The sequence below is a fragment of the Gossypium hirsutum genome, chromosome A07 (assembly GCF_007990345.1).
Source record: "Gossypium hirsutum isolate 1008001.06 chromosome A07, Gossypium_hirsutum_v2.1, whole genome shotgun sequence".
Taxonomy (NCBI): Eukaryota; Viridiplantae; Streptophyta; class Magnoliopsida; order Malvales; family Malvaceae; genus Gossypium; species Gossypium hirsutum.
In genome coordinates, this window is record NC_053430.1 from 96,204,121 (window position 1) to 96,229,164 (window position 25,044).

The window sequence follows — 25,044 nt, forward strand, 5'->3', positions numbered from 1 at the left end:
TCATTCAACAAAGTATAGAGATACGTACTATCAAAATTAACAAAACACAGATCATACCTAGACAAATCACATATCTTATCCACATCCCGAATAAAGACACATCATCTACTAATAGATCATACTTACTTAACTTATATCCTATCAAACATACGTACAGATAATAGACTATACACTAACAAATCACCATATATCAAAATTTATAGCATAATTTAGACCATATGGACCCCATAGAAGGCCTACGTTCGACTGGAACAATCTTTACAACCCTAGGGAAAATTTTTAGTTTTTAGGCCCACATACCCATGTGGATCCACACGGCCTATGGGGCTGGCCATGTGGTCCACACGGCCTAGAACACGGTCGTGTGACCCAAGTCAGAGAGTTATACGGTCTAGCACATGCCCATGTGACTCAATACCTAAAACATATCTCACATGGCTTGGACACACGCCTATGTCTCTGGCCTGTGTATCTCTAATTCAAAATAGTGAGTTGCATGGCCTGACACACAGTTGTGTGGCTCACACGACCTGGCATATGATCATGTGGCGTCGACAACCATGTTTTTCAACCTTTGTCATTCGCAATTTTTTAGGTTTTCCTTACACACCTAATACGGTTATGACGTCAAAGCAACGGAGATGATCTCGGGACCTAACAAACGACATTCAATTGACTATTCAGACGAATTAATCGAACCAAATCGCTAACTAGCATTCAAAACCCGAAACTACGTCAGAGAACTACAATGCAAGACCCCAATCCAGACCACTCATTTACAGATAACCGAACTGCAATTACGTAGACCTTAAGCTGATGGAGGAACGTTAAACTTAGGACCTTCGCCTAAAAAATATTTACGCAAGTCAAAATTTACGTTACACAAAACCAAATACAATTCTGTCGAACATAAACTCACATAGGAACTTGATAGAAAATACCTACACGAATGTTTGACAGACTAACGGCGCAAAGAAGTTAGAGTAACAAATGCCACAAAGATTCAACAGGAAATCAATGGTTGGAGAAGAAGACAAATAAAAAGAAAAGAAGAAGAAATAGTAGTCAAAAGGAACATAGTGATTGTAAAAGAAAAAAAAAGTTGGTAAAATTTTTAATTAATTTAAAAACAAAAACTACCTCACAATGCAACAAAATAAAAACATTTTCTTATTGCTTTCACAGGGACTCAAACACGATACCAAAAAGTATACAGAAAGTTAACCATGGAACTAGTAGGCTCATTATTGACAACAATTGAGCGAAAATAATACTTATGTCAGATGCTTAAGAATAGGGGTTTAGACAAAAATAGTAAAAATTCAAAGAGATTATTCAAACCCAAAATCTCACACACACAAACACAACACTTAGCCACTGAACCAAAACAAATCACCTATCATAGATTCAAAATCTCAACTCAAACTCATAACGCAACCACTCTTGGTTTCACTAACCCAACTTCTTTTAACCCGATTTTTGGGATGTTACAATTTTATTGTTATTGTTTGGATATTGTATAACTCTTGTTTTTTTTGTTAATTTTGTTACTATTTTAGAGGTATTTTCTTGTTAAGTTGCAACGATATTAGTGTTATTTAAGTATAAAGATTTTTAATGTATTTTTAATTTATTAAAAAATATTTATTTTAATATTTTTAATGTATTTAATGTATTATATTTTAAAATTTATTTTTATATAAAAACAATAAAAAAATTTATTATAGATAAATCAAATTAGATTCGAGTTTAATATTTTTTATTTATATCGAATTTAAATAAAATTTTTAAACCTATTATTTCACCAAATCCAACCTAAAAATATACTTAAAATTTAGTATCAAATGATGATGTATGTGTAAAACTTGGCTATGTAAAAATTATTAGACTTGCATGATACGGTATGTCTTATCAATTTCAGAAAGTGATACGACAGGAAAAAAAATTCCTGTTCGTAGTCGTACGTTCTAATTTTCAAACAAACGCTGAACATAAATGGGATTCATGATACGCCGTCCAAAGTGTAGCCATTAGGTATTTAGTGTCAGAAACTTGTGCATCTTTAAGCTAACATGATTTCACTGATTCATCTTAAATCAATCAATCCATGATACTCGGTTTATAGATAAGAGTCTACTTATATTAATCCAAGTATTAATGTTTGGTTCATGAAGTCATGCCTACAATTTTAAAACTTTTTTGAAAGCAAAATTAGAATAAATCAGACAGAATCTATGAATGATGGAACTAAATTAGAAATAAGTTTGAGATAGTACCGTTTTGATGTTTTAGTGTTTTTATCATTTTTAGTTTAAGTGATCATGGCATTTGTTATGTTGAATTTCAACAATTGAATGAAAAGGAATAAAGTGAAAAATACTGTAGAAAGTCTTATTTTAAAAAATTATATTTATTTTTAAAATCTTTTAAATTTATATCTGTTTTTTCAAATTTTAATATTTTAAAAATATTTTTCATAGTTTTTATAAGTAGGATTAAAATGAAAAATCTTGCAAATATTGAGGGCTAAGTTCATTGATTTTTTAGATTTAAGATTAAATTGATATAATGTGTAAACATTATATAACTAAATTTGTTATTAGGTCAATAAAACAAAACCCATGTTCGACTTCCATTAATCAATTAATGAAAGATTAACTAAAATATTTAATTTTGAAAAGTTGTGTGACTAAAAAAATTTAATAGTTCAATATTCAATTAATATATTTTAATTATGTTCAAAAAAATTAAATATCACTTTACACTAATTACGATAATTAAAAGTGTTATTTTAAAAATTAATTAAATGTGCAACATCACGTGAAATATTTGAAAAAGAAGAGTTCGGGAAAACTTTTGAACTCACTATTATAGTCTTTGTTATTCATTATATTGATAAAAAAATTTATCATACTTATAAATAAGAATTTTGATTCTATCAAAAAAGGGTTTTTTAAATAAAGCTATTTTATAATAAATTAAATTTTTTATTAAATTATTTTACATTTAAAATACTATGTGTCCATTGAAAAGGTAAAAATTTAAAATTTTTTATTGTTGTGATATTTGAATTGTTAAATAAGTAATATATTTTAATTATGTTTAATAATTCAAATAACAAATGTTATTTTACACTAATTACAATAAATGAAAATACATTATTTAAAAAACTAATTAAAAACTGAAACGTGTAAAAACACATACAGCACATGCGATATTAGAAGTTAGTATTGAAAAATATTACTAAATTATGGTTCACTCTTAGATTATTTTGGGTTTAAGTTGCCTTATGTGTGGGAAAACTTATTCAAAAGTTGAATTACTTATCTAATCCTAAAGGCCCGCCCGAAATATGGTAGGGTTTGAAAAAAGTATGAGGCTCGAAAAATGAGCTCAAGCTAAAAATATTAAGCTTGTTTAATATATATATATATATATGGTAAGGTTTGAGCTCCAACATTTAAGGTTCAAGCCTGCCCAACCTATTTTCTATTTTATAATGTATTTTTTTGAAAGGTAATTTATAATATATTATTTTATTATATATATAATTTATATAAAAATAAAATTAAGTATATAATATATAATACTATTAATGTAACATAAATTCAATAAAATATTAACACAAAATTGATATAAATTGATATAACTTTATATAAAATGAAGGCCTTAAGGGTCTTCTTCGTGACACGTGTCCATTTCAATTATAATGGTAAATTTTTAATTTTGATATTGTTATACTTATATTTAATATTTAATATTTATTTTTATTTGACATAATTTTTATTTTTATTTTATTTTTAATAATTAATATATCTTAGTTGTTTCAATTAATTTTTAGTCTATTTTTAAAAAAAAATATTATTCAATAAAAAATATTTTCCATAATAAATTGGATTAAGTGTTATTAAAAAAATCACATAAATCATTAAAAGTATTAAAGGTGCTAATTATTTAGACCAAGTAATGCCATGACAGTTTTTTTTTTCATTTTTAGTCATTATAACATAATGACAAATTTGTAGCTTCAATCTCTCTGTTTTCCTCACATTTGTAATTTTAATTTAACATAATTCAATTATCTATTTTTATAATGTTAGCCTAAATAATTAACATTCTTAGCTATATCAATTAAAATGATTATGTAAATTTCTCTTAAAAACACATTTCTAACACAGTATATATTTATATATTTCTACATGAAGTTGGAATGGGTTTTTTTAAGAAAAAAATTAACCTCAACATTTTGACCTAAATAATTAAGAGGATCAAGTATTTCAATTAACTAATGATATTATGTAGAGGAACCAAATCATATAAAATTAAAGAATAGATAATAAATTTTAAATTTAAACATAGTAAAGAGATTGTAACTATAATTTGATCTAAAACAAACTATGCCTAACACAATTATTCGACTTTATATTTAATAAAAGGGTAATTATTTAATACACAAGTGGTGAAAAATTTTTACTCCACAAGCAAACATGTTCTATTAATATTTTTTATAAAAAAAATATTTTTAATTTAATTTAATTTAATTGGTATAAGTTATTAATTATAAATGAATGGGAGATACCAAACTAATATTTACTAAAACTTAAAATATATATATATGCATATGCCTTACCTGTAATAAAAAAGTATATTTCAATGAAAATTATGCATATTTCGTTATCATTATTAAATACTTTTCATTCGCATCATTAGTAATTTATAAAAGTTTGGTTAAAATATTGCATGAGTTTATGTACTTTTTACAAACTTAGAATTTAGTTTTTTTTTTAAGAATTTAATCTTTCTACTTCACAGATTTTAGAATTCAGGTCTAATTGTTGAATTTTTTCAATTTGTTGATGTGATATTTTGAAATAAAAAAAAGTACTCGGTAGTAATGTAATTATAAGAAATGACATTGTAATGAATTTGAATTTAACAAAATAATTTTTGTCGAAACCATTTTTAATTTTGAAAAAAAAGGGGATCGACTTTAAAGAGAAAATGAAGTCGTCACCAATCCTTTTTGTTTAGGTATGATCGGATCACCTTATAAAACATTTTGTTTTATTTAAAAAAATAATTTTGGCCTATGATTTTTAAGAAAACGGGTTCGGGAGTTAGTTACGTACAATGAATGATTAGCACCCTCGTAACACCCAAAATTGGTACCAGATTGATTAACTAATGTCCTAATGTCGAAAATTTGAAAATTTTTAAAATGCACTTCCTTTTAAAGAGTGTTTGAATAACTCGAGTTGGAATTTAAGATTCATTCGTTCCGAAGGAATAAAATACCATATCCAATACGTTAGGATACGACATTTTAAGCCCCTCAAAAGCTAAGATCCTCCCATGGTTTCTAAAACACGCAATTAAATGATATTTAGTGTAACTCCCCTAACTCGTATCCATCACCGGAATAGGGTTACAAGGTATTACTAGATTTATACACTAACATTTATATAAAACCGAGTCAAAAAATTGCATTCCAAATAAAAAATTTTCATATTTCACCGTAAAGTCCCTAATATGGGCCTACAGGGCAACTACATGGTTTGGAAGTGGCCCGGGACTAAATCGGAAACTTTGGAAATTTTACCTTGAAGATAGGGGCACTCGCCCGTGTGGCCTGGGACATGGCCGTGTGGCCAGCCCGTGGGGTTCCCATGGCCGTGGGGCCAGGCTGTAGGCAGATCTAACTTGCACACACAACCGTGGGAACAGCCCGTGTAACATAAACAGAGAGCCACACGGCCTGAACACACGCCCATGTGACTTGGCCGTGTGAAAACATGATTTTTGACCATTTTAAAGCTATTTTCACATGATTTTGTCACACGGCCATGCTTGAAACCCGTGTTCATCACACGACCAAGACACACGGTCGTGTCTTTGGCCCGTGTACTATCCTGACTTCACATTTAAGGATGCAGGGACACACGGCCATATCACACGCCCGTGGGCTTACCATGTGTCACACACGGCCTAGACACACGCCCGTGTGTCTAACCGTGTGGACGGAAATAGGCCGTTTTAGGCTACTTTTCTCACCCTTCCATCCATTACCTGCACCTAAACATAATTATATACAGATTATAACCAATCAACCAATTTATGCCCACAATATGTACTTTATATTAACACACAATTACTACTTAACCATTAAACTAAGTTCCATGTACATATGTCATCCCTTTATATATATTATAGTCATCTATAATTCTATCCAACCAAATACTTATACATGCCATATAAATCAAACCCAAAAACTACCGGAAAATGTCCGGATAGTGTGGCTTTCGGTGATGATCCGATCCTCCTTGTCCACGTTAATCTACATGACATATGAAACACATACAAGTAAGCTTGTGAAAGCTTAGTAAGTTCATAGGCTTAAAAATAAACTTACCAAATATGGTAAAGCATTCTTATCATATATAATTCACTAATTTCTCCTGACATCCACAAACAAATCAATTACACTTAGTATTATTCAATATTACTTACACCTAAACTTCATTATTTTGGGCCCATTTATCTCTTACGATCTCTTTTCAAATTAAGAAACTATACGGAATTGAGTACTTCGTCTTCACTTTGCCATAGTAAAACTATGGACTTACACATGATCACATTTCACTTTCCGAAGCCATGACTCAACCATGGTCTTACATGAGTCATTTATCATACCGATGCCATATCCCGGATATTGTCTTACATAGGAACACTTATTACATTTCTCTGATGCCATAGCCCAGCTATGGTCTTATACGGATCACTTGTATTACTTTAATCCGAAGCCATAGCCTAGTTATAGTCTTATACGGAAATCACTTATCACTTGTTTTTTGATGTCATAGCCCAGCTATGGTCTTATACGGATATCACTTATCACTTGTTGCCATGGTCCAACCATGGTCTTTTTCTGTCAATTCATCGTTTGTCACTAGACAGAAGTACTCAATCCGATGTTTCATTCAATTTGATTATTTCTTCAATTTCATATTTTTACATTGTTCATGGTTTTATCATAATCATATAGTATAGTTCATATTATAAAGTTCATAAGAACAACAATGATCACTAAAATTTAGCCACATGAACTTACTTGGGCTAATTTGCAAAAGTCGTAGAAATTCAGGTACTATTCTTGCAATTTCTCCTTTCCAAGTTTCACTTCGTTTTCTTGACCTATAATTATAAAATCATTCCTCCATTAGCATCCATTTCAATTCTACTCTACTTCACAATTTATGCCATTTAATTCCCAAAATTACACTTTTACCTCAAATTTCACAATTTTCACAATTCGGTCCCTGACCAATTAACTCATCAATAAAACCTTTTCTTCTCAATTAATACTTTCCTTAAACATTTTAAATTATTTCACAACCATTGAAATTTATAGTTTCCACATAAAACCCTAATTTCAGGTTCTTTTACAATTAGGTCCCTAAATATTCACTTTTTATATAATTCTTTCAATAAAATCAACATATAAACAATTAAAGCTTTAATTCTATGCTAAATCATCATAAAATTCCAGCACTTATTTATGAAAACTTTCAAAATCAACCATGAAATAAAAAACTAATGAATTAGATGATAGGACCTAGTTGTAAAAGTCTCAAAAACATAAAAATTAAAAGAAATAATCAAGATTTAAGCTTACATGTAATAAAAATATGAGAGACCAACTTAAAAGAACCCTTCAATGGTGTTTTTTCTGGAGAGGATGAAGAAAAATGAAGAAAATTCTAAATATTCTAATTTAATCCAACTTTTAACTATTCAATTTCAACATAATTACCATTTTGCCCTTATTTCACACTATTTCTCATCCATTTACTTACCCAACCGTCCAGCCCATTTTATTTTGGGACAATTTCCTCTTTGAGTCCCTCTTATTTATTATTAAATCTATTTAACCACATTTCACAATTTTACACTTAATTCAATTTAGTCCTTTTTACCCAATTGACTACCAAAACCTTAAAATTTCTTGACGAAACTTTAATACTAACTTACTAACACTCCATAATTATTTATAAAAAAAATTTATGGCTCGGTTTAATATTTCGAGGTCTCGATACCTTGTTTTCACTTCCAAATTATTTAGTTTTTATTATAAAATACTATTCACTATTTCAATCATTTTCCTAATTTCACATCTAACTTATTTTCATTAAATTAATAATATTTTATATTAATTTTTCTGATTTAGTGATCTCAAATCACTATTCCGATATCACTGAAATTTGGGCTGTTACATTTAGTTATTTGGTCAAACGAAAAATCGAAACCCAACACGTTAAGGCACGATTTCTTGAATTTCCAAACGCGAAATATTACCTTGTTTTTGAGAAGCTTTCAAATAGGAGCGATTATAAAAGCGGACTTGAGATACGCTTATTTAGTTTGCTTGAAATAAAAATGAAATGATCAATTTTGGACAAATTACTAGAATTTGAATCACAATGCAATAATAAGAAGCATTAGCATAGTATCGAGTATGAAATAATATGTGAGTTCAACATTATACAAATAAATGGCAATGATAGCAATTCGAACATACAATTCAAAATGCACAATAGTAATAATCCCACAATCCTATTTTAAAAACTAACATTAATAATCAAAGACTAATATAATCCTAAAAATATGACTAACAAATTAAAATACATAAAACGTAGCAAGCCTTTAAATTTTGATGAATAAAATTAAAATAAAAATGTGATAGAAGAAAAATTTGAAATCAACACGATATAAAAACGATTTAAAAAAAATGCAAGGTATAAAAATTTAGAATAAGCCATACATGAGAGGATTTGAAATAGGTTATATAAAGAAATAAAAATAATACATAAATGATTTTTAAAATAGATATTATGTAAGAAGAAATTTGAAATAAATAATATACGAAATAATTTAAAACAAAACATATCGATTTAAAACTGATAATATACAGGAAATGAAAAACTTAATATAAATAATGTATATATAAAAAATACTAATATATGAAAGTGTTTAAAATAAATGAAATATATAATTTAAAATAGGGTCCTTAAAAGAAACAAATTATATACATAAATAGATTTAAAAGAATATATATACGTAAATGCTAAATATAACTCCTATTTTCAGTCAAATTTGAGAAATAATCTTTCAGTTGAACTCTGTTTACTTGTTTCAATCAAACACTGATTAATTTAGATTATTTTATTATTATTTGACTTATGAATTTATCCTATAAATAGGCTCTTTTACAACCTTAAAAAAATGCACCCATTAGAGATTAGAACTCATAACACATTTAGAAAATTTTATGTGTACGTTTTAAGGGTTCTTTGTTTTCGAATTTTCGGGGTTTAATATTTATCTCCATCTTTTGTACTCTTCGTTCTTTTGCCATTATAGAAAAATTATCTTTGCCTGTAGTTTTTTATCATCTTTGAAGAAGTTTTTCCACGTTAAATTTGTGTGTTTAATTTCTCAATTTATTACGCTATTTTCTTGTTCGTTGCTTAATCGGGTCGTTTCCTAACAGTCAATAGATTTAAAAGAAATAAAATAATATGAAATCAATAATATATACTTAGAATAAAAATAATTTAATATAAATTATGTATATATATGTATAATAGTATTAAATTAAATATCATATAAATTTTTAAAATGTAGAAATATATAAAAGAGGATTTTAAAATAAATAAATTGTAAAAAAAATATATAAATGAAAGTATAAAATAACAAACTAGAACAATGCAAAATCAGTAAAATAATTCAAGATAATCAGTCAAAACAATCTCTAAAAGATGAATAATAAATAAATTTAAAAAATAAAAGAATTACAAAGGATAAAAAAACATATACTGAAATAAAAAAATACTCAATTGAAATAAAAATAAAATCAAAAGGACAATTTACAAACAAATAAATCTATTAAAACAACATTGATGACCAAAATGTGACATGCAAAAACCAATGGGGATTAAAAACGCAATTGTCCCAAACCCCTGAACGCATCTTTTAAGAATGGATTAAATTAAAATAGCTCATAAATTTCAGGAAAAATTTAAAAAATACAAAAGAAATATAAATAGAACTTAATCAAATGGCGACAAAATAGGGAGGGACCAAATGCGCAATTCACCTAAAGCAACTAAACGCGCAGATCCTCCCCGGGTCGAGTCGATTTGAGCCCGGGCCAGAACGAAATGGTGCCGTTTCGGCACCTGGGTTCCAAAGATTAAACGACGCCGTTTTATTTGTTATTAAAACTTAAAAAGAAACTATTTGAATGGCAATCTGCCATTTTATATCAGCAATGAAACAAATCCCTAACACCCCACCTTTTTATCCTTTTTACTAGGGTTTCGATGATCGAATGTCGTCGCACCACCATTGAACTTGGTGGCCGACCACGGGTAGAAGGGACACGATGAGTGGCCGGAGGTAAGTATTATTCTCCCTTTATTTTCTTCATGCGAACACTACAGCAAAACAGACTTTTAGCGGCCTTTTTTAGGCCTTTAGCGGCGCTTTTAAGGGCCACTAAAACTACTCGCGACGTTTTTACAAGCGTCGCAAAAAACGCCTCTATAGATGGCACTGCTAAATTTTGCGACATTTATTTGAAAAAATGCCGCTAAAGGTCAGGACCTTTAGCGACGCTTTTCCCGAAAACGCCGCTAAAGGTCAGGACCTTTAGCGGCGCTTTTCCCGCAAACGCCGCTAAAGGTCATAAAAATTAAAAAAAATAAATTATTATAAATTATTGTAAAAGTCTTGAAAAATATAAAAAAAATTAAAATTCATTATCAAAATATTGAGAAGAAGAATAATCTATGATATAAATACATCCTGCCAAACAAAATACCGCACTTATCATACTACACTAGAAATCTAACAAAATACAAATAGAAATCTATGATTTATGACATAAGGTTCAATCTTCTTCAATTGCAGAGCTGCATGCGTAAGTCCCTTACCAAGTGAGGGGTCTCAGGGGGAGGCCTATATGGGCGTGTGAAAGGTTCCCCAGTAACAAAAGGGTGTTTGGAAGCCTACACAATGATGTTAAAGCTCTTATGTTTCTTCATACTTAGTTGGAATAGCATGATAAGAAGTGCTCATGGGAAATTTCAACTACCTAGAAAGGTGACCACCGTTTTGCCAGATCAAACTCAACTAGTCCCCTCAAGAAATCAATCAAAGCCAATCGTATCTGACTCTCTGTGATAGATTTATAAAAGTGAAAATAATGAAAACAAGGGTTTTTAATCTTAGATGATTTGGCTCTGGTACAAATTTTTATTTCTATTTACCAAAGGTATTTTTCAATTTTTAAAACATAGAAAATTAAAATTGTGCCTTGGTATTAATTTTCGGCCCCCCACATTCTGAAAGGGAAAAAAGAGAGGAAAAGACTGGAGGGGCTTACTTGGAAACAACAATTAATTGACAATGAGCAATTGCAGCCTCAAGCAAATCAGGCGAAAGTTCAGAAAAACCTGAAGAGAAACAAAGAAAAAGTGAAAGCAAGTCAAACATATGGACATCAACGATTTCAAAGGAGGGGCTACTGCACAGCCTTAGACTGACAGCATTTAACTATTTGTTTACAATCATAACAAGATGATGTTCATTGAAAAATTCATCCAAAGTATTAAATTATATGACTCAGTATGCCAAAATTTTCTGATAAGAATTGAAAGTGTAACCATACAATAGCGAACCATGCAAGAGAGAACTTGGTTGAGTAACATGTCAATGAAAGATACTGATAAAAGAGAATGCTTTTTCTTTAATCAAGGTCCAAAGGATGTACCGTCTTCTGGGTTTGAAAATTTGCTAAGGTTCTTTTGCGCAGGCAATAGACATCCTAAAAGCCCTCACTTCAAATGCCTCCAATATTACACTTGGCTTTAGCCAATCTTCAGCTGTGAGTCAATACAAGGAATGAAGTGTTTTTATTTACCTAAACAGATAGTAATTGTCAGTAAGTACAAACTAATATAAGACTGGCACTATGTATACCCAGTACTTGGCAATAGTTTGTAAATAGAATGGAAAAAAGGCTCAAAACTATTAAGAAAGCAACAATGAGTGGCCAATTTACTGATAGAGATAAGACCAATCCTAATTAATGTTTCTAAAAACAAATGTTTTCAATCTTTTGAGACATGAAATTATAAGTTGCAGACAAGTTCAAGAGAACAAAAACATATAAAAGATACCTCTTTCAACTTCACAGCGACACTGCATGAGGTGTTCTGCTCGTCCCATGTAAGCTGTTGTTCCAACAGGCTTCTTCCCTGACCCCAGCTGGGAAACGGTTTTCATTAGAAATCTTGCAACCTATAGAAACATTCCAGTTACATTTTCATTAAAGGGCATCCAGAATCATTGTCGACACAAAATCAAAGAATTTTAGAATTCATTCCCTATTTTCAGTTGTGATATCCCTTTCGTGTTCTTTACTATAGATTCATCCAAATCTTTATAAAATACCATGAAACACAAGAAGTACTAGCTAACATGCAACTGAAGTCAAAGATTCTAAAAACAGATTGCAAGATATACTATTCTATACTCAGATCAAGTCTCTGTTAGAATATTGGAATTCATCCCCTACCATAAAAAATGAAGATGATGAAAGGTGTCAAAATAAAGATTGATTCTATTTCACATTTCACATACCTGTAAGAGTAGCACAACATTGTCTCCTTCATAGGTACAGGTAGGTATATAAACTGCAAATAACTCAGGGAGCCCATTGTTAGAGAGATAACCATGACCACCACATAATTTCCGGCATTCTTCAATAGCATCCTGCAACCATATTTATTTTGTTCAAGCTAAAAGCATTCCCCCCCCCCCAACAAAAAAAAGAACCCTTAGGTATAATTGAGTCATTGACTGTTATTCTGTAATGAATGCACAAATTTTTGAACATATAGACAATTGTTATATATATAATTCAACATAACTACTACAAAGGAATAAACATTCCATAGTTCCAAAAAAGGAAGAGAAAATTAACATAGTCAATTGCTTGCCGAGAAACATAAAACTCCAAACATAAAATTTAATAGGACCAGGAAGCAGTAACTGTAACATTTCTTTTTCCAAATCACTATGTTTTATGTTATAGACATACATAAATCAAATACAGCATGGGATTAAAAATGAGTAAAAAGAAATACCTGCAGGAAAATATTCATCAAGCATTTAAAACCCAATATTGGAAAGCTATTAACCTGCAAATAAAGTAACATATATGAAAAATATATTGGCTATATTTAAAATTTTAATAAAAATCTAAAATATTAAATATTAAACTAAAAATATATTTCTTTATAAATCTGAGTAAGTCTAAAACGAGATTAAGTTAATCATATTAATTGTAATACATATTAATTACATTTAATTACATTTAACATTTAATTACATTTAACAGAGGATCAAGGTCAAATAGCAATTTTAGTTACCCATAACTATAGTAACTATAGTAAAAAATGCCAATACCTTCATGTCATGAACAAACCTGAGTTTCTTTATGACATACATAACTCTTCCTGGCGATGTGATGTAAGATAGGTTTAACATCAATTAAAGATGACATATAGAGGGTATGATTGCTTCTAGGATAGTTTTTTCCCCATTTTCTTGGTTTACATCTAATCAAAATATTCAGCATTCCAACAGAAGAAAAACATATTACCTCTCTACATGTCTGCCCACAAAAAGGAAGGACTAAACTGTTCGAATCAATATGAATCTCATCTTTCACTTCGATGCATAATTTGTGGTCTGCAAAAGTGGAAAGGATCAGAATATTATTGAAACAGAAATCAAGGAAACTACACAGCAACTTCAAACTGCAAAGAATTGAGAACACTAAAAGGAAGAGAATCAGTACATCTTTTCTCAAACAGGCTGCAAGTGAGAAGGGCGCAATCAGTTATCTCATCCTCTTGAGCAATGCAGCTGCCATTACTACAAAATTTGCATATACAATTTGGACAGTGCCAATCACCCGCTGGTAGGAACTGTGAAAGTGCATATGTAAAAGCTAAGTGAAGCTACGCAGCATTGTTAACGAGCAAGAGCCAAGTTATGTAGAACTACTAATCAGTATAAGTCAACAAGCACCAAAGGTCAAAAAAAGCAAACTTTCAACCAGGAGAATAAATTCAAAATAATTTTTCAATTTTTAAAACAACAGATACTGTAAGAAGGATAAACTTTTTTCACTTCATCTTTTGGAAGGCAATTAAAAGCCAATAGTTTTCAGGTCATCAAAATGTAAGACAGAAAGCAATTAATATATTTATTGGTCATAGTTGAAAATTTTTATATGGGAGCATTATTAAGCGACTGAAAAATATTTCTTACATTAAAATAAAAAACATTGCTCATACCAACTGAGGGAGCAGGTACTAAGAACAGTCAGCTAGGAGAAAACATTCAGGAAAAGGTACGTCTTCCAGAAGTCATAGAAAGCAAAGAGATATATGCCGCACAAATTACATGTCCAACTGCTAATCTAAGGACTATTCAGAATTCCCTTAAATTCTGTTTGGCTCTAAACATATTTAGGGATCCCTAACCATAAGCTCAATAGTTAAGACCTTCAAAAAAAACATAACTATTGACTTAAAGAAAGAAATTGTATTACCAAACAACATTTGTAGATCAAATTGGTCATTAGCTCCATTAAATTAACACAACCGCTATTTCTCAAGAGGAAGCAAGAAGATAGTTGGAATCAGGCTAGGAAAGGGGACGGGGGAGAGAAATAAATAAATGATCTATGTAAACTAAAGAACCCAAGATCCATGAATTGGAGTAGTCACACTTCAAGTATCCCCTAAATTCTCTACCACTAAGAGCAATCTCTTCAACTACAAACCTGCATTAATCTCTATAACTGATCCAGAAGTCTACAAGGAACACTTATAGAAAAAGAAAGCAAACAAGAGACTCAACACCATTATAAATATAAAACACTAGATAGCTGGTGCAAAAATTATGCAGAAGTACCTCTATATTGAGGCAGCTCTGATGAAATGTTGAGGGACAACTGTCACAACATATCAGATCCCCACCATCTCCACAAATTCCACAAGTATTATCATTGGGGTCATCGCCCTTTACGTCTACAGAATGAAAACCAATCTGCTCAGACTCCACTTGTCTGTTCCATGCATCTATTTGGCACTGAAGGAGAGAAACACCAGAATCCAAATATATATTCTGAAATGGTTGTCGTAATTTGCTTCCAGCATGAATCTCAAATTTTGAAACTATGAGGATTTTACTACAACAACCACAGTGGATTCCATCCCTTGTGATCCAGCCCTCTAGCATCACTTTTGTTCTCCTACGATTCATATACTGCACCTTTTCGCTCAACTGCACAGCCCCAGAATCAATCAGCCAGGCAAGCAGTGTTCTTCTCCCAGAATATGGAACAAAGTCATCACCCTCTGAACTCAGATCTTACGGATTTGCGGTGTAGAGAACCAGCGAGGGCGAAATCCCGAACAGCCACTCACCAGACCCTCATCATCTTTCTTCTTTTGGTCCTCAGCCGTACAGATCTTGGGAGGATCCAAAGCAGCTGCAGGACGGCTTCAGCATATGAGATCGAAAGACATGATTCCTCCCCCCCCCCCGATAGAAGCAAAAGGAAGAGGCTAGGGTTTTAATTGAACGTTGAAAAGGAAATTGGAACAGTCAAATTGCACATCGCATCTCTTCCATTGGTTGAGACTAAAGGTGGGTAGGCATCAAATCTTCAAGAGAGAAAATTTATGAGAAGGGGATTTTGATCGGTGAAAACAAAGGGAATAGAATCAGGGTTTTTAGCAGCGCAAAATTGGGGATTTAGGGGAGGGGGTGAAAATAAAACGAGCGTTTATATGGAAAGTGTATCTCAATTTTTTGCGGCGTTTTTTTCCAAAAACGCCACTATTGTTAAATTTTATTTTTTTTCATTTTAACATATATTTTTTCTATTTTTTTCTTTTAAAATTTTTGTGTTGAGATTATTATTTTTTGGAATTTTTATTTTTTTAAATTTTGAATATTGATTTTTTTAACTGAAATATGGACTAAAATATTAAATATTAAAATTTTAAGTTTTTAAATTTTTAAGTTTTTAATTTTTAATTTTTAATTTTTCAATTTTTTTGAAGAATTAACATATAAAATATAAAAGGAAACTTTAATAGAAATAAAATGGAATCGATGAATTAAAAAAATACAAAATGACAAAGCAATATAAGTATTATTCTTTTAAGTATAAATATATCAATATATTTTTATATTGAATAAATATAAATATTTATGTATGCAATATATAAATATAAAATGATGTTATATCAATAATTTTGTTAATAATTTACAAGAACTGGATCAAATTAAAGTTCATGTATACAATTGCACACTAAACCATTGTTAGAAAAAGAAACATTTACCGGGGATTTTAGATTTTGAATTGGGGAAAAAGGGGTGATTATTTTAAAGATTCGGATTAGGGAAAATTGGGAAACTACCTCTTACATAACCATAAATCATAAACCCTAAACCCACAATCCATAAACCTTAAAATAATAACTCATGCACTTTAAACTCTAAACTCTAAACCTTAAACTATAATGATAATTAATTCAATATTTTAAAATTAATACTATCTCTTTTATAATTATATAAGAAAATATTTATCATATAATTAAAAAACACTAACTAATCTAAACCCTAAACTCTTAATCCCTAAACATTAAACCCTAAAACATAAATCCTAACCCATAAACCCCTCACCCTTAACCCTTAACCCCTAACACCTAACCTTAAACCCCAACCCTTAAACCACCTTTAAACTATAGTTAACTCATAAACCTTAAACCCATATAGCTTAAACCATAAACCTTAAACTATAATGATAATTAATTTAATATTTTAAATTCAATACTATCTATTTTACGATTATATATATAAGAAAATATTTAATATATTGTATAACCATAAATTTTAATAATTATTGTTTTAGGGGTTATAGATTAGTGTTTATGATTATTGTATAACCATATGCCCTAAATCATAAACCTTAAACTATAATGATAATTAATTCAATATTTTAAAATTAATACTATCTCTTTTACAATTATATAAGAAAATATTTAACATATGATGTACATCAACATCCATGTGATATTTTTTGGGGTTTAGTATTTTACAGGTTATAGTTTACGGTTTAAGATTTTTAAGGTTTAGGAGTTTAGTGTTTTAATGATTATAGATTAGTGTTTATGATTTTTTTGTGGGTTTAGATTTTTAGGGGTTATATGACTTTTAGCGGCATTTTACCAAAAGCGCCACTAATGCTCCCGTTTTTAGCGGCGTTTTACCAAAAGCGCCGCTAATGCTCCCGTTTTTAGCGGCGTTTTACCAAAAGCGCCGCCTAATGCTCTGGTTTTTAACGGCGTTTTACCAAAAGCGCCGCTAATGCACCGGTTTCTAGCGGTGTTTTACCAAAAGCGCTGCTATTGCTCTGGTTTCTAGAGGCGTTTTACCAAAAGCGCCGCTATTGCTCTGGCTTTAGCAGCGTTTTACCAAAAACGCCGCTATTGTTCTGTTTTTAGCGGCATTTTAACAAAAAACGCCGCTATTGCTCTGTTTTTAGCGGCGTTTTACCAAAAACGCCGTTATTGCTCTATGTTTTATATTTTTTGTGGCGTTTTTTGATAAAACGCCGCTAAAAACGCCGTTAAAGCCCTGTTTTCCTGTAGTGGAAAGAAAAACTAAAAACATTTAGAAAAGAAATGAGATCCAAAAACTAAAGGAAGAAATTGAAATCTCAGATCACCTTGAATTTCTCATTGATGTGTATTCAGTATATGAGTGTAAAAAAAATCCCCATACATTGTTTACAATCGGTATTCAGTATATGAGTGTAAAAAAAAATCCCCAACATTGTTTACAATCGGCTTTATATAGCCAAAACCAAAAAATGAAAAGAAATGAAACTATAAAATAATAATTTTTTCTTTTCTGTTATTTGTCTGCTGTTGATTATCCTTGCTATTATTTGCTGTGGTTGTTAGTTTGTTGCAGGTGTGTCCAACTGGAGGACCAACGTGGAGAGCATGGAGTCTCCATTTTTTTTCTTCTTTCTTTTTCCCTTTTTCTTCCTACATTGTGCTGCCCCTTCATTTTTCCTACACTATTGTTGTTGCACATTGCTGCCATTTTTAGTTTTATCTTTCCCATTGTCACCGTCTTAGTGAATCCGCCACCTTTTCCGTTGTCGCCCTTTGCTTCTTTGCCTCTACTCTCCTTGTGTTCTTTCTTTTTGGTTAGCATAGATCTAATCAGAAAAGTGTAAGTTGTCTAGAGTCGGTCTGTTTCTATTCTATTTCCTTCTTTTTCTGTCGTAGTCGACCTGCAGGGACTATGGCCGAATGTTTCATGTGATAATTTTTTTTTATTTTCCTTTTTCATAGGTCCAAATCCAAACTCCTCAGATCTCTAGTGAGTTTGAGGTCATTTGTATTATTTTTGGTTGATCAGTAGAAGAGTAAGTGACCCTAGAACTCAAATCTAAATTTTAGTTTATCTCTCTGCTTTGGCCAAACCCTATATGGGTGATTAAGGGGTTGATTTTCATATTTGATCTCTGTTGGGTTTATATCTTAATTGGGCTTAATCAGATCTAAAGTGCAAGATTCGCAGTATAGTAATAATATTTGGTTTTCGCGTTAATCAGGTGTGGGTATTACCTTTGGGTGCTTTAGTAATTATTGAAATGAAGTATTATGCATGTTAATCAATCGTACATGTTGATTTTGCATGGTCTAATGGCCTTAAGATGGATTAGGGGTTGTCGACTAAGGCAAGTGCTAAAAGGGTGATTTCCATATGTTTAAGGGCCTTTATTGTGATTAAATGATTGTGTGGGTGCCAATTGTAATTATTGAATATATGTTACTGAATTTTATGATGTGTTAATGTTTATTGATTGCATCAATAAGCATGCCATTGAATCTTACTATGAATATTGGATGCATGCAAAGCATGCCACTGAAATTGGTAAGCTGAAAGCATGTTAAGCATGCCATTATTATTGATACATTTACTGGTTAGCATGATATGCTATATTATTGATATGTCACATTGCATTGTATGAGTTTTGGATAGATTGGGTGATGAAGGAGTTCTATGGACTACCGACGGTTTATTCGTATTATTGTTTAGTAGTATATCTACGCCTCGGAATATTTTTGGAGTACTGGTGACTTGTCAAAACTTACTGGCAGTTTTTCTACAAATTATTGGATGTTTTAACTGCATATTGTTACTAGTGGTGTATCCACATCGAGCTTCAGCTCTTATTGCTTTGGTGTTCGGATGACGAGTTCTGGGAACTCATCATGTGTAGGGGATGGATGGGTAGGACTTTTGCACTTTTTCATATGCGCATGCCATGTACAAAACACTATAATGCCATGATTTACTGTATGAACTGTTATTATAGTTGTATGCATCATTGAATGATTGTAAGCTTATGCAATGCTTATTTTCACTTAGACTCACACTAAGCTTTTTAAGTTCACCCCTAGTTTACTCATTGCAGGTAACCCTTAAGATTAGGTCTGGACTAGCATTCAAAGGTCTTATCTCTTATTTTCAATTAATAAAGTATTTTTTTTAATTATACTTTATTTGTTTTGGATTTTGATTTTGGGACTGTAAATTTTTATGGACTATGCATGAGTTGTTTTTATTTGTGTTTTTTTGCATGCATGGAAAATTGGATGAAAATCGAGAAAATTTAAAAATCGGCTTATTATGACTTAAAACAAATGTTTTTTTTACAAAAAAAATTAAAGTAACACTTTTTCCGCTACAAAATGGTGAAATGCAGCTTTTCTAATGGTTTACTGAAAAAAATCAATTGAGCTTTTCTTCAAACAATGCAACTTTCTAATAAATTGGACTTAAATTATAAATGACCTAACAATCTGATGTTTTTAATAAACCTAAGGTAACCACGTTAAGTTTTCTTGAAAATGATCGAATTTAGTGATTTTTAAACTATACAGATTTACTTGGCCATTTTGATGGTCAATATAACCTTAGAGATTTGGTTGTAATGTCTAAGCCGGGTTTGGGAAGTTACATTTGGTGGTATTAGAGCTAGGTTCAATAACTTGGCTTAGAAAAAAAGTTATGAGACTGCATGCATGTTTTTGAAAAGGGGTATTTTGGAAAAAAAACCTGCCATAGTGTTTTTATTAGAAAATTTTTCAGAAGTAAAAACTCTGAGACTTCGATGTCATTTTTATTAGTACTGTTACTATTAAACTATAGACAAACACTAGGACTAAACTACATAAAATTTTAAGACTTTAGAAACTGAAAATACAAAAAATAACTAGTATTTGTATTTTATGAAATTGTAGATAAGATTTAAAAACGTAAAAATTGAGATAACATAATGAGTACATGTGGAACATGAGCCTGTGGTATGCGAACTCGTGGTGGGCATCGTCGAGTGGCTAAATGTAACACCCTAAACCCAGCCTAGGTGTCAAGACCAAGTCCGAAGAGTTACATTGACGTTACTGGAAAATCACATTTATAAACGCAAATAAAAGGAAACCATTCAACACGTTATAAAAATCATAGTAATCAACAACGTCATATTGTCGAGACCATTTTTAAATCGAGTTTTGGAAAATGGGAATCGACTTTAAGAAAAACGAAAATGGGAGTCGCCACCAATCTTTTTAGGTGTGATTGGATCACCAATAAATCGTTTTGTTTAAAATCATTAGTTTTGGTCTACGAGATCAAGAAAATGGGTTCGGGAGTCGGTTACGAACGAGGAAGGGTTAGCACCCTCGTAACGCCCAAAAATTGGTACCTAATTGATTATCAAGTGTCTTTAATGTCGGAATTTTGAAAGTTTTAAGATACAATCCTCTTTTATTTAGAATGTTTTGATTTGAAAAATTTAGGTTCGCTTATTTTAAACGAGTCAAAATATCACATCCAGTAAATTAAGAAGCAATATTTTAAAACTTTTGAAGCTAAGCTTGTCTTTTGAAAATTTCTATTTCGAAACTACAAAACATCATATCCAGTAAGTTAGGACACCATGTTTTGAAATTCCAAAATAGTTATTTGTATTTTGAAAATTTCAAAAATACTTAGAAGGGTGCTAGATTATCAAAATCAATGAGAAAAGTTGCAACCCAGTAAGTTAGGGCACTACTCTTCTCGAAGCTTACAAATACTAAACATTGCATTTTTTTTCTTTTGAAAACTTGGAATCTCGTCTTTAAATTGATGCATAAGGAATCATATTACATTATAAATCATGCATGATAACATATTATCGCAACAGGTAAATAAAACATGCATTTAAACAATATGATAGCAATAATATAAAGATCAAACATTAGATACGTACATATTAAAAAATAATAAATATAACAAATCTTAACCACATACGTACAAAGATATACATAGCATATATTGAAGATGAATAAGCAAAACATACAAACATACAAAGTAATAAATAATTTAAAAAATGATGCATGATATACAATTTAATATATAAACAAAAAAATAGTAATATAATATCTATGTTCATAAAATACAACATCAAATAATAATTATAAAATAACATTTAATACATAAATGATATATACAATATAAAAATATATAAAAGAATTAGTATATATAAAAATATAAAATAAAGTGAGTAATCGTTAACAAAATATACATATAATACAAATAAAAATATGATATTTAATAATAATTTTAAAATAGTATTTAATATACAATATATAATATATAATAACAAAAAATTATAAAAGAATAATAATTATATAAAATAAAAAAATATATTGGTTTAAAAAAAATAATATGTAAAATAAAAAGTATGTAGAAGAATTTATATTTATAATAAAATAATTATATAATATATAAAAATATCAGTTTAAAATGAAATAACACATAATAAATAAATAATTAATTAATAATGAAATTTATATATATATATATAATATGAGTTAAAAATATAATTTAATAATAATAATTTACAAATTTTAAAATTATAAACAATATAATGAATAATATAAAACATAAATAATATAATAGATAATATACTATATACATAATATAGAATAAAAAATAATATAATAAGTAATATATAATAAAAATAAAAAATATAATAAATGTTATATAAATAAATATAATATAAATATATATAGGAAAGTAATATATGATAAATAAAAAATTTTAATATAAATATATAAATAGTATTTTTAATAATAATATATGTATACTTTTTAAAATAAATAAATTATATAAAAAATAACAAAATTTGAAATAATAAAGAAAGGGCTAAAATTAAATTTAAATAAAATTATAAGGCTAATTTAAAAAATGAAATAAATTTAATTAAAAAAAACTGAAAATGGAGAAGGACTAATTGGGATATTATCCCACTTTATAAAAACACGCGGATCCTCCCCGGGTAATCGGGTCAACACGCTGATCCTTGCCTCGAAACGACGTCGTTTTAGGCTTATTGAATTAAGATAAAACGGCGTCGTTTTACTGATGTTATAAAAAAAAACTTTAAACCTTTATTTTAATCATTCAAAAAAAGAAAAAAGAGAGAGAGAGAGCTTTAAAATTCTCTCAGAGCTCTGGTCAGTGGCTGTCCTGGCTCGTCCCGGAGCTTCACCACCTTCAGCCACACGCGCTTCACGAGCCACTGCCTAAGCCATCGTGCCTGGTGGTTAGGGCTTTCGAAGTTCCATTTTTCGCAGCGAGTCGAAAGGGTAACTTCTTTACTATTTTTATAATGTATTTTTTCTATATGTTGTATCAAAGAAGAACATGAATAATGAAAAGAAAATTAAAAGTATCACCTCTGTTTTTCAGTTAACGCTTTGATTTTTTTTATATCTTCTTTTGTAAAAAAAACCGTGCGTTTACAGGTTACAAAGGAGGCTTTTATGCCAGTGTTTCTATTACATTTTGGGAAGAAATCTTTTATCTCTTTCCATATTTGTTTTGTTTCTTTGCTGCTGTTCTTTCTTTCTTTTGCAGGTAATCGAAGAAAGTAGACCACAGGCATTGATTCGGCCGTAGACCATGGCATGGTTCGAAGCCCGAGAATCACGGCACTGATTCGGGTCGCTGCGAGATGAACGGACATGAGTCAAAGGGGCGTGACTCTTGGTCTGATTGCGGCGTAAACCCTAACTAGGGTTCCCTGATGCTGAAGACAGATCGGGCCAATTGGGCCGATTAAGTCTTGGGTTTAGAGTATCAGGGGTAGGGTGTAAAGGGTATAGGGTAGTTTAGCTGGGTTACGGGTTAATGGGTTAGTAGGCTATAGTATTGGGTTGTGACTAGTCTGTTTGGGTTTGGGTTTAGTATTCAGTTGGGCTAAAATGTAATTTTGGGTTTTGTACATGGACTGTAATAAATAAACATTTATGTATTTATTTATTTTTGGTTTTAAGGCCCGGGCAAAAATAGACTATTACAGCTGCCCCTCTTTGCTCATTGCTGTGTAACAGGAATAGAGCAAAGACTATAAAAGGACCAATTTTGCCCGGGCTTGCCGAGTCTTGAGTTCTTGATCCTTGATCTTCTTTAAATGGCCTCTTGACGACTTCAATCCGCTTTACTGCAACTCAGGAAGGCGATATCTGCTATCTTTGATCTGTTCCTCGTCGAACATAGAGATGCTAAATCTACTTCTTCGATTTGTTCCCTGACAATACAGAGATGCCAAATCATCTTAGATTTGCTTCAGCGTAAACACGTGAAAGCCAAATCTGCTATGTCTTCGATTTGTTCCTTATAAACACAAGGATGCCAAATCATCTTGGATCTGCTTCAGTATAAACATCTGAAGGTTAGATCTGCTATGTGTCTGCTTTCCGTCGAAATGGAGATGCCAGATCTGTTATCTTGGATCTGCTTTGGTGTGAGAACATCCGAAAGTCAAATCTGCTATGTCTTTGATTTGCTCCTTGTAAACACAAGAATGCCAAATCATCTTGGATCTACTTCAGTATAACATCTGAAGGTTAGACCTGCTATGCTTTGGTCTGTTACCCTACTACTTAGGGGGTTAAGGCGCATCATCTTTGATCTACATAACCTGTAGAATGCATATGTGCTCATGCCTGATGATTAGGATGCTATAATCGAAGTGGGTCAAATGCTCTTAATTAGGCATGTTGTGATGCAAAATGTTATGAATATGAATTCTATTCCAGACGTCACCAGTCATTCCTTCATTTATCTTTACTTCTTTCAAAGTGTTATTCCTGTTCAGCCTGTAGACTTGTATCATTCTCCAAATGCTACGACCCACTGAGAATATCTGTAAGATAATCTTTTCTTAGAATCGAATCGTTTGATTTGTCCAATCATCAATTCGGACTGGAAGAAAGAAATTCCTCAAGTTCTTTCAACCCTCACTTACGTGAATTTCTCAAACAATTGTCCAGTTTTAGTTTCTTGTATCATCTAGAAATTTCCAGAGTAATGCGCAAAACTTCATTTGTGAAAATTATTTAGTTCATCTATCATTATTTTAATGCAACATACTTTAAGAATAATAGAAAATGAATAAATCTTGAGAATAATTAGATTTGAATGAATTTGTCAAAAATACAAAGGAAATTAATTTGAAAGCCTATTTTTGAGAAGAAAAAAAATCTAAAGATAGCAAACAAGACAAAAGTTAGATGCCCTAGATATCACTGCTTGAGCGTTTATATGCCAGCTCCATGAAGACTTTCTTGAGTTCAACATGTGTTTAAAAGATCCAAAGTACTTTGTTGATGCCCCGATATGCAACGCGCTTCTCTCTTCGTTGAATCAGATATAGCAAGATTACCGTATGCTCTTTAAAATTTGAGCTGCCCTTTCGGGTTTTCAACTCAAAACCCCTTTGGTCACAAGGCGCCCTTTGCGGGTTTTCACCTTGGCCTCTCC

General features: G+C 30.7%; 1 protein-coding gene across 9 annotated transcripts; it reads right to left on the bottom strand.

Annotated features, from left to right (window-relative positions):
- Window positions 1-10,798: 10,798 nt before the first annotated feature.
- Window positions 10,799-15,912, bottom strand: LOC107955538 (increased DNA methylation 1). 9 transcript variants are annotated; one of them, XM_041116798.1, is made up of 10 exons: window positions 15,049-15,912; window positions 13,925-14,054; window positions 13,727-13,815; window positions 13,209-13,262; window positions 12,703-12,834; window positions 12,240-12,360; window positions 11,831-11,980; window positions 11,444-11,513; window positions 11,153-11,235; window positions 10,799-11,066 (listed from the first exon to the last, which is right to left on the bottom strand). In XM_041116798.1, exons 1-7 carry the CDS (start codon window positions 15,397-15,399, stop codon window positions 11,973-11,975), a joined length of 885 nt encoding a protein of 294 aa, XP_040972732.1. In that variant the 5' UTR covers window positions 15,400-15,912; the 3' UTR covers window positions 10,799-11,066; window positions 11,153-11,235; window positions 11,444-11,513; window positions 11,831-11,972. The 9 variants fall into 9 exon arrangements, with proteins under 9 accessions (XP_040972732.1, XP_040972733.1, XP_040972730.1 ...); XM_041116799.1 differs by having other exon boundaries at window positions 11,831-11,942; window positions 12,703-12,860; XM_041116796.1 differs by having other exon boundaries at window positions 11,831-11,942; window positions 15,049-15,911.
- Between the last annotated feature and the right edge of the window lie 9,132 nt (window positions 15,913-25,044).

Coding starts and splice junctions, on each gene's coding strand:
- LOC107955538 (XM_041116797.1), bottom strand. CDS start 15,399: ATGAATCGTAGGAGAACAAAAGTGATGCTAGAGGGCTGGATCACAAGG. Junction 14,055..15,048: donor AGAGCTGCCTCAATATAGAG/GTACTTCTGCAT, acceptor GCACTTTCACAG/TTCCTACCAGCGGGTGATTG. Junction 13,816..13,924: donor CAGCCTGTTTGAGAAAAGAT/GTACTGATTCTC, acceptor CCACTTTTGCAG/ACCACAAATTATGCATCGAA.